The following is a 10491-nucleotide window of genomic DNA, read 5'->3' on the forward strand; positions in this document are numbered from 1 at the left end:
ACGAGAGAGATGCAGGGAGAAAAGTTTGCAGGAGAGAAATACAGCTCGAAATTTTAGCCACTCTTTCCTCTCTCTTCCCATGTTTCAGGGGCCTTTGAGATTCTACATGGCCGCCAAGGTCTCCTTTCAAGGCAGGGTCTGAGGCTGACCCAAGTGCAAAGCTTCTGGCATGGATCAAAAAGTTGACAGGGATGATGGGTGCATTCAAATGGCCTGAGCATGATGCTTTAACTCAGGGATAAGGAGGAGGGAGAGGACCCTGCACTGTCTTAGAACAGTCCCTGGAAATCATGGCCCTGCCAGGCACTATCTTGAACTGAAGCAAGCTCCCTAGCCCCTTCAAAGGTCATGCCCTTCTCAGGGAATGAATCACCAGGGAGCAGAGCTTCATCTGTCTGTGGCATCTCGGCCTCTCTGTGTCCATCCTCATGCAATTTGATATTAGTAAGTAGAGCAACCCATCTCAAAGATGGCGAGATTAAGCTGCCTGGCCCTAATCTCTTGAACCAAGATTGCATGGCCCAAGGGTGGTGGAACTGGAGTTCAGACAAACTCGACCCAGGCTGCTTTGACACCCTGCACACTTAGCCCTTCCCAGCTCTCACAGAGTGCTTTCCCACACGTGCCCTGAGGTCTTGAGCTGGGCTAACTCTGCTCAATTCCCTGTGCTGATCTAAAAGCCATAGAACCTGGTGGCCCTCATCTCATCTCTCCATCCTTGACCGGTTCAGAGAAAACAACCTTCCCCTAAAATGAAAGTCCCCTAGACAGAGACACCATGAAAATCACTTCCTTCCTTCCCTCATCTTAGCACTTGGCCTTGGTCAGGCAGCCCCACCTGGTTTCTGCTTGGTGGCACCTAGTGACTAACAGAGCAGGACTTGTGGACCTGTGAAACCATGGGGCCTGGGCAGCTCTCTGCCACCAATGTGTATATGTAACTAAGCCCCAGGATAATTCAGCTGCCACATGGGGGAATGTTGGCAATAACATTTCTAAATCTCTAATTTGCAGATCCAGAGCAGCAGCTCTCACTTAATACTTAAAAATTAACGTATGTGATATTTTTGCTTACTGCAAAATGATCAATATTTATCAAGCAACTTAAAATTCGTCTGCCAGCCCTCCTTGGTTGGAGCTACTGGTTATGAGGCCAAAGGAGGCAGGGAGCTTCCTAAATAATAAAAGTTATGTGCTTGGGCTAATTTTCTTTCCACAGTTTTTAATCTTTACAAATTAAACAGGGATCCTATCAGCTAGCATGATCTGGTGCAGAAGTTGGACTGAAAGAAGCTTTTACTGGGGCATTTCAAATCTCCTTTTCGATTTCACATTCTGCATTATTTACTCTCCCGAGGGCTGCATTTAAACTCCACAGTCACTCAGTCTGAATTAATTTCAAAATAATCTAGTACAGTTCTCTCAGTTTCTACTACAAAGGAAGCTAGGCATTTGCATATCTTGGTGCCCCATCTCATATCCTGATTTTTCTGTTAACAAATAAAATGCCTTTCTTCTAACCCCTGCAATCTCTTCTAAATTTCGATCACTTCAGGCTGAGTCAGGACAGCACTAGGCATTGACACTGAGAAACCAGAGTTGATGAAAACATCTCTTGGCAACGCTGATGTACAGGGCTCTGATGAGCAATTTCTCGATGATGAACAGTCCTTCCTTCAGTCATTCATCAAACATTTATTGAATGAAGGGTTGGGCCAGAACGATGCAGATATGAATCAGACATGACCTCTGCCCTGAGGGGCTCATGAGCATATATAAAAACATAACAGAAATGAGGGAGTATGGGGGTTCTGGGAGCTCAGAGTGATGGGCTCTGTCTTCAGGATTCAGTGATAACTTCACAATGCAAGGATTATTTTATCTGGACTTTGAAAGGTATAGGACAGCCCTCTATACCTCCCTATACCCTATACATTTGCCAGGAAGTAGGTGTAGACAGACAGAAAAACATCCTGTGTAGAGGGTGGGCAATACATGCAAAAGTAGAACATACGTGAACAGGCATCCAGCATGGAATTTAGATGTTTCCATAGGATATGAGCAAAATCAGACTTAAGAATCATGTTGGGGCAGTTAATGTTGATTGGAAGCCTAGGACTTTACCTTTGGTACAGAGGGAAAAGGCAGGGGATGTTCTTAAGTGTGAGTTACCATGATGGGGTCTGAGTCTTTCTGGCAGTAAAGTACAGGATAGATTAGAAGGGAACAGCCTGGAGACAAGGAAGCAATTTAAGGGGCTGTTGCATCATCCCTGTGAGAGATGGGGCAGAGAGATGGGGGTGCCACAGTGGTATGGGGGGCCAGGCACTGTTGGGAAGAACTTTGAAGACATTTCAGCAGTTAAGTGGAAATAGTGATGAATGAAATGGAGATAGTTGTTGTTGGGGGGGAGGGATGCAAAGAGGGTTATTATTATTTTTTTTAAAGATTTATTTATTTATACAGAACCAGGGTACAGGCCAGAGATGCGGAGGGTGAGAGGATCCACCAGAGACAGAGCTGGGAGCAGAACAGGCAGATGGATGATGTACACTGCTGAGGGGAGCAGCAGGCGGGTCAGGAGAGGTCTGCCACGCCATGTGGATCTCCTCCAGGGCAGGCGGGGATTGAACTCATGTGGAAGTGGCCTTAAGCTTCTTAGTGCAGTGCTTTAACCCGCTGCGCCACATGGAGGGTTATTAATCAGGATCACCTCCAGGCTTCGGATTTGAAGTCCAGTTGATGGGAAGTCAGAGATGTCAGTTGTTTCTCCACAACTCTAAGCAGCCAATATGTCCTATATCAGCACATAATGAAACTTCATGAACCTTTGAAGTAGTAGCTGTCATCTTTGATGCTTTCTCTAATTTGTGAAATTTAATCCTCTGGGATTAAAGTATTTCCTAAAGTGACTACCTACTGGGATTATAAATTTCCTCTGTATTAAATTTAGGGTTTTTATATTCCCACAGTACCCTCCATACTGAAATTGGAAGGATCCTGGAATCTGGTGATATGATGTTAGTTAAAAAAGCACTTGGTCTTGGCCCTTGGACCAAATGGGGGTGGGAAGATGATATCAGAGAAGAACTTTGTGACAGGAGACCTGTCGAACAAAGCAATGGGTTGACCACCCACCCTCCACCCCTGCCACTGGTACTTGAATGGCTCTGCAAATGCTGGAGTTATTGATGGGATTGTGCTCCAGGAAGACTGTTGCATGATATGTGCCCAGCTTCCTTCAACTGGACCAGAAAGATCTCAGGAATGCCCTAAAATCTAAAGGACTATCCAGTGCAAGGAAGAGCAGGCTTGTCCTGTCTAGTGCTGAGGGAGGTCAGTGAGGGGTGACTCGAGGACAGTTTAGAGTAGCTCTTTCTAGTTATATTGCCCAGGTACAAGGTGAGTGATTCAGGGAAGAATTAGGCTCTGAGGACCACTCAGCAGCCATCAAGACTCCACAGAGCAAGACTGGTTGTTTTGGAAGTTCTTGCCCACCCTGAAATTCTCTAATTCTAAGCTGAAGTCAGATAGACCCAATAAAGAGCCTTTTCCATCTAAAAGGCCCATGAAGCCTCCCTTAATAAAAAGTACCATGGACTTGCAAATGAGCTCAACTCCTTGTGTGAGGAACCTCTTTATCACAGTTCATGTGACTGTGCATTCATAATTTCACTCCATGCCCCTCTCTTTCAACAACTTGTGACTCAAGGGCCAGACTGTGGCTTCTACTTTTCATGTTGTCTGAGTCACAGGAGACACACCCTGTGTCGCTCTCGATTAAATGAAAATGCTTTTTTAAATACTTACAAATATTAACTAAAGACTTCCTGTATGCCAGGGCTTGAGCCAGTGAGAGACCCAAAGCTGAACTAAACCTTACACCCCATGACTCCTTGCATCCGTGGGTGTACACTGAAAAAAAAAAAAAATGCCAATTCAAGAATAGCTCAATGTAATAGTCAAAGGACCCTCCTTGGAAAACCTACAAAGATCGCGTCTAGGTGGCAGAACTTCCCAACTGCACATGTGACAGGCATGAAGCAGGGTACTCAGAGGTACAGGATCAACATGAGCATCTTCCTGTAACTGCAGATTTGGAGCAAGGGGTGGAAATGTTTTCTACTAAAACACGTTTGCAAGTTATATGAAGTGGAGTACAAGTCTGTATGAGTATTTTCAACAACCAGAGGCTTTGGTGAAATGTCAGTTTATTCTGACTGTATTCCATGCTGCCCCACACCAAGTGTGTCACTTCTAGTGGCTGTTTGGTGGTGAAGCTAGTCCCAAAGCCCATCCAGGAGCCCAAAGGCCCACATGAGCTTCCCACGTGGGCAGGGCCCACACCTCAGCCCCACGCTCAGTGCAGCATTCACACACTGGTCAGAGGGGAGCGTGAGGGTAATGATGGAGACAAGGCAAGAGGAGATGTTCGAGAGCCTGAGGAGACTGCCCGGAAGATTGCTGAGAGCAGAGCCAAGCCTGCCTGCCCAGAACAGTTGGCTCTGACTTGCAGAGTCTAATTTGATAATTTGACGCAAGATGAGTAACCCACTCAAAGAAGAACTTGTCTGCAGAGCACATTTCCCAGGGAATACCACTAAGTCTGCCAAAGAATTTCCCAAAACACAGGGAAGAGGAATCCTTGATGTTCTCCTGCCCCCGTCTCCAAGTGTTCAGGAAGTCCAATGTGGAGAACCTTTTGGATTGAGAGGACAAAAATACTGAAAAGACTTATTTCCCTTTCCGTGTGATCTAAAGGGTCAAGTATGGCATTGTCCAGTAGTAAAGTGCGGGAAAGACTTTGTGTAGGTGTTGGCTGTTTCCTTAGATACCTTTATGCTTCCAGCCCTCCCTTCTTCCTTTGCTCATCCCAAGACTGGAGCCAAGACCAGAGCCAAGACCAGGTGTGATGGCTCAGCCCCCAACTATTCACATCTGGGTGAAATTCAAGCATTTATTTACCAAACATTTAGGTGGCATTTACTGAGTGCCACAGACTATTGTAATTGCTTTATAAATATGACTTACTTACCATTCTACAGATGCTGAAAATAAGACAAAGAGATTAAGTATAATAATTTGTATACAAAGTCAAATCTGGGAATTCTGCCTCTGGCATCCATGCTTTAAACCACCTACCATGATGTCTTTGTCTTGCCTCCATAAGACAAATGTGGGTGGTGTGGTGAGTATTTGGAGCTGGGGTCTCCCTGCCAGGCTAACTGCAGGTATGGGAACTGGCTGCATCCTGCCCCTTCAGCCAGCCCCCATCAGCAGTCTGCTGCCTGATAACCCTCTCCACCTTTGCCTTCACCTCTGAAATTTCCATTACCCAGCTTCAGTCCAGTTGACCTCAACAAATCCCAGGTTAAATCTCACTCAAGCATATGTGCATCTCTTTTAAGAAAGACAAAGGACTTATTGACTGAGTTCAGTGCTGAATTTTAATAATATAGAAAGACCTCTCTATGTAGAGACTTAATCGCAGGGTTTCTTTAACCAGCACTAACACCCTACCCATGCTTTGAAGTACATGATTACTAATCATTAACTACTTAACCTGGAAACTCCCAGGCCCACTGTGCTGGAAGCCAAAGACCCTTTGGGCTTCTTACTCATGGAAAATTAATTAGAAAGGAAAGTGGAATGGATGTTTCGCAATAAGCAGAGAAGTCCTCAGAATACAGGATTCAGCCCCCACACAACCTCCTTGTGATCACCTGGATTGCAAGCGTGAGACCTGCCTGAGCTCAGTCTGGATGCCACAGATGTCCCACCTCTGAGACATAAGTACAAGGCACAAGTTAGGCCTGGACTTTTCCTGGAATGGAAACCAAATTAAATATGAAAATTAAATATGGATAGAGGGAAGTGGCTTCTGTGTGGTCCCTGGACTAGCAGCAGCAGCATCTAGGAAATATAAAAGGTACTTTTGGGGTTCCCATTGGGGATCAGAAGATGGGATCCAATGATCTTTAGATTCACAATCCCTCTAGGCACTGTCTGATCCATTTACTAAACCTCCATCCCCCACAGAAATAGCTAGTCTGATGCTAGATGTTCTATCCCCAGTACCACAGACACACCTTGGGGAAACTGAGTCAGGGAGGAGGCACATGACCATAACCTGCAGTCAGTTCCTCAGTACCCCTCCCCAGGGGATCGTGGGCGACAGTTCCTTATGCCCCACTGCACAGTCACTGTTCCATGTCAAGGTACAAATCTGGGTGCTCTGCCATGGTTCTGTGCCCTCTGCAAAGAAGACTGGAGTCCAGAGTGGCTCATTCCCTTCCTCAGGGAGAGCCAGAGGCAGACTGGGAGCAGAGTCCTGTGTCCTTTGCTCCTGCTCTTCCTGCTTCTCAGGCCCCTTCCAGTCATGACTGGAGAGAGGCCCAGGAGAAAGAACCAGGCAGGGGCTAGAAAGTAACTCTCGGTATTATTATTAGCCTTCTTAATTCTATACATTCAGCTTGCGATTTTTTTTAACACTGTTTCCATATTTAATTTGGTTTCCATTCCAATTAAGTTCTCTGTGTGCGGCTGTGTCTCTCCTGCCAGGTTTAATTGCCCTTATTTAAATTCTTTAATTAAAAGTATGGTGTATTTCTAGATCCCGTAGTTGTAAGTATTGCACAAATAATTTAGAGGACTGGACTGGAAACCAAGTGACTATACCCTCCACAGAGAGTGGGGCTGGTCGGGGGCAGTGCATCAAAGCCCCAGCCCCCTAAAGCCCTGGGCCTGACCCCAGGGCCGCTGGCTGGGCCCCATATAAGGATAAGCGCCTACTAACAGGTGTGTGTGCTTCCTTCCCCAGCCCCCACCCGTGCTCCACATTCACTGCGCAGCCACAGTGACCCAGTTAACATGTCAGCCCGAGCCTGTGAAGATGGGCCCTGCCACCAGATTTAAAGCTGAAGTCTGTTCAGTGATGAGACCCCACCCAGCCGGCCCCACCCAGCTCTCTTGTCTCTCTCCTACCCATGCCCCTTTTCCTGCTCTGCCCGCTGGCCTCCCGCTGGCCCTGAGTACACCAGGGCACTGCTGAAGCAGGAGCTTTGCTCTCGGGCATGGAATTACCATCCCCCCGCCCCCACACACACACACACACATATGTTCTGGACTAGCTCCCAAGGGCCACTCTGAGCATCTCTGCAGCAGCAGCCTGCTCACCACCATTCCCTCTGTTGGTCTTAGACACTTGAGTTGCTGCACTAGACCATGGAGTGAGCAGCTGAAACAGCAAACATTTATTTCTCACAGCTCTAGAAGCTTGGAAGTCTAAGATCAAGGTCCACCCGGCACACCTAGTGCCTGCTGATGTCCCATTTACTGATTTGCAGAAATCTCCTTCTCTCATGCAACGGAAAAGAGAGATTTCTCTCGTGTCTCTTCTTTGAAGAGCAGTGACCCCATTCACAGGGCTCTTTTCTCATAACCTAATTATGTCTCATAGGCCCCACCTCCAAAGGCCATAGCATTGGGGATTAGGTCTTCAACCTACAGATTTAGGGTTCGTGAACACTCCATCCCCAGCCCTGCTCTCTGCTTCTCCACACAGATTTCTAACATGCTGCAGAATTTACTGTTGGTCTACCTCCTGGAATATAGTCTCCACCAAGACCCAGATCTTTCCCTGTTTAGTCAATGATATGTCTCAGTGGCGTCAAACCATTTCTAAGACTCATTTTCCAGGGGGTGGAGGAACGGGCCATATGTCTACAGAGAACTCTCACATGGACTAAGACAAATGGCTCCCTGGAGCCCTGAGGCTGGTCAAACTGACTTTCTTCCACCCTAGCCCCTGGGCAGCCCACGGCTCCCTTTCTAGCCCACCCACCACCTTGAGACAGGTGTGGGATGGGCAAATAGTGGGGTGAGCCAGACCACTTACCCTAGGGAGGAACAGTGAAGAGTACAGAGGCCCAGATCTCAGCCAGACCCTGCCATGTGTTTGTCTCAGGCCTGCAGGTAGATAACAAATAGGAACAGTGCCAGGCCACTTCCCAGGCTGCTGTGGTCAGGAAGGGATTGACTGGAGGAAAGCCCAAAAATAGATGACTGGGTCAAGAAGATGTGGTATATACACACCATGGAATATTACTCAGCAATCAAAAAAGGTAAACTCATGTCATTTGCAGCAACATAGTTGGAGCTAGAAGGGATCCTACTCAGTGAAATAAGCCAGAAAGAAAAAGAAAAATATCTGATGGTTTCCCTTGTAGGAGGAATGTGGTGGAACCAAATAAGGGATCAGGAAGAAAAAGTAATGATAATAAATGCAAAATCAAAATCAGCAGGCAACTACAAATCAGACATTTTGCAGGGGATGAGCAAAGGATCAAAGCAGGGAAGGGAAGAGCACAGGAACTGTGGCGGTGGTGCACGGGTAACTTGCTGGTGGGAATTTTACGGGGACTACACCTGAGAGGAGAAAACAAATATTGTACAAAAATGAGCAATGATGTAAATATATATAATATTTTAAAAAGAAATAATAAAAAAAGAAGCCTCCTTGTGATTGTGGCGAATGGAGTTTGCAGGGAGAAGGCAGAGGCCCAGCATTTGTTCAGTGGGAGAGATCAGGTGGAGAAGGAAGACAGGAGGGACATAGCACCTGTGGCCAGCTGTAGCACCAAGGATGGCCATACCCACACGTGTTCTGTCAGTAGAACCTTCCACAGAGGGAGCTCTCCTTGGCCTCACACTGCGCCTCCCCTACATGGTCCTTTCACAGAGGTCGTCTCTTCTCCCGCCCCTGCTCCTGGTCTCAGTCCATCTCCTCCACATCCTTCCTGGAGCCTGTACTGGCTGTTTCTGCCCCAGGGTCACCACTTCCTGTCTCTAGAGTGCTGAGGGCATAGTTTGGCTGCTGTAGGGCCTGGGAAATGTCATAGCTGAGTCTGAAAGAATGATTTACTTCGCAGAGACCTCTGCCCCCTGCCTCCCTCACTCAGCCTTGGCAAGCTGCCCCATGAGAGGCTTGGGGGAGAGGGAGCAGAGGCCCCCCCACCCTGTGTTGAACAAGCCTCTTCAGGCTCCAGTGGGTCAGGGGTCAGTGACGCAGCCTCCCTGTTGACAAGACCTGGCCTAACCCAGCCCCTGATGGCATGTGGAGCAGTCAGAATCTTCAGCAGGGTAAACAGGGTGCTTGGACTGCCCTCCACTAATTCTGCTTGCACACATTTTCTGGCGCCCCCGTCCTGATATTTTAAGCCGCTTTGCACCCATGTGTTGGTTTATGATGGATCGAGAGTGCCCCATGGGTCCTGCCCACTCATTCTGTAGTAGAGGAGAAAGTTTATCATCTCGCCTAGAGACCGTGGGACCAGAGAGGTGAGGCAGTTTGCTTGAGGCTACATAGAAAAGAAGCTTCTGCATTTCTCCTTTCTACCTCATCACCCACCATGCCAGCAGGCAGAACTTGTGAATTGGCAAGCTGGGCTGTTTTCATCCCCATGTCCCTGAGCTCAGCTCCCAGCACTGGGGCTGGGGGTGGGAAGAGGGGGGTTGGAGCATACAGACAGCTCACAGGGTTGTTGGATCTGGTCACACCACTAATCTCACCAGCACCCCAGTCACCACAGCGGCTAGGCCTGGGGCCTCTGTGCCCTCTGACCCCACTTTCCCCGGCTTCTAGGGAGGCTCCATCCAGAACCGCAAGTCCAAGCGCTGCCTGGAGCTGCAGGAGAACAGCGACTCGGAGTTTGGCTTCCAGCTGGTGCTGCAGAAGTGCTCCGGCCAGCACTGGAGCATCACCAACGTCCTGAGGAGCCTGGCGTCCTGACCCCCGAGTGTCCCCCGCCTCTCACCTGCCCCTTTGCTACTGTGTAGCACCTGCTGCAATGTTGCCTGCTGTCTTGTGGGGTTGTTTGGAGTCTGGGGAACCAGGTTAGTGGGCCCCCCAAAAGAGCTTTTTATTTCCTATTCAATTTTCATGGAGTTTATAGAAAGATGCTGGATGCTGGGTAAGGGTATAATATCATAAACTATTTTGCAACTGTAAATAGGGGACAAATGGAAAATATTTATAACTGACAATAAAATACTATTGGTTAAGAAAAAGGTCTCTGTAGTCTTGGTGCTCTGTGGGGATTCACACCTGGCTCCTGGGAAATTGGGGTTCCTATAGCCACGGGTGCATCCCCATTTACCCTCCCTGCTCTGCATCCCAGAGGAGGGGCCAAAACCCTTGAAAATGGTGGGAGTTTGTTGAACAGATCACCACCAGCTTCCTTGGTTAAGTCCAGGGCTGCACGGAGGCATTGGGACCTGAGGGCCTGCCTCCAGGGAGGAGGGTCACCCTGCCTCTTGGGCTCTGCCTCGTGAAACAGCTCCAAGTTTTTCCCTCCTGGAGATATCAGGACCCCTTTGAGCTGCACTCGACCCCCAAGACTGTCGGCGGCTCGGGCCCTCAGCAGCGGTGGCACCACAGACGCCAGTTACCCATCCAGCTGCCAAGCCCACCGTGCTCCTGCCAGGAATCAA

At 48.2% G+C, this 10491-nt stretch overlaps 1 protein-coding gene across 1 annotated transcript in view; it reads left to right on the forward strand.

The window, feature by feature from the left end:
* The window catches only part of GALNT18 (polypeptide N-acetylgalactosaminyltransferase 18), a 309423-nt gene extending 299353 nt beyond the window's left edge, over positions 1-10070 (forward strand). Inside the window, exon 11 of the mRNA XM_004683042.2 lies at positions 9644-10070. Coding sequence (XP_004683099.1) covers positions 9644-9790 — 147 coding nt within the window. The 3' untranslated portion in view covers positions 9791-10070. The remainder of the gene's footprint in view (positions 1-9643) is intronic.
* Positions 10071-10491: the final 421 nt, after the last annotated feature.

The sequence above is a fragment of the Condylura cristata genome, unplaced genomic scaffold (genome assembly GCF_000260355.1).
Source record: "Condylura cristata isolate star-nosed mole 26May11 unplaced genomic scaffold, ConCri1.0 scaffold00015, whole genome shotgun sequence".
Taxonomy (NCBI): Eukaryota; Metazoa; Chordata; class Mammalia; order Eulipotyphla; family Talpidae; genus Condylura; species Condylura cristata.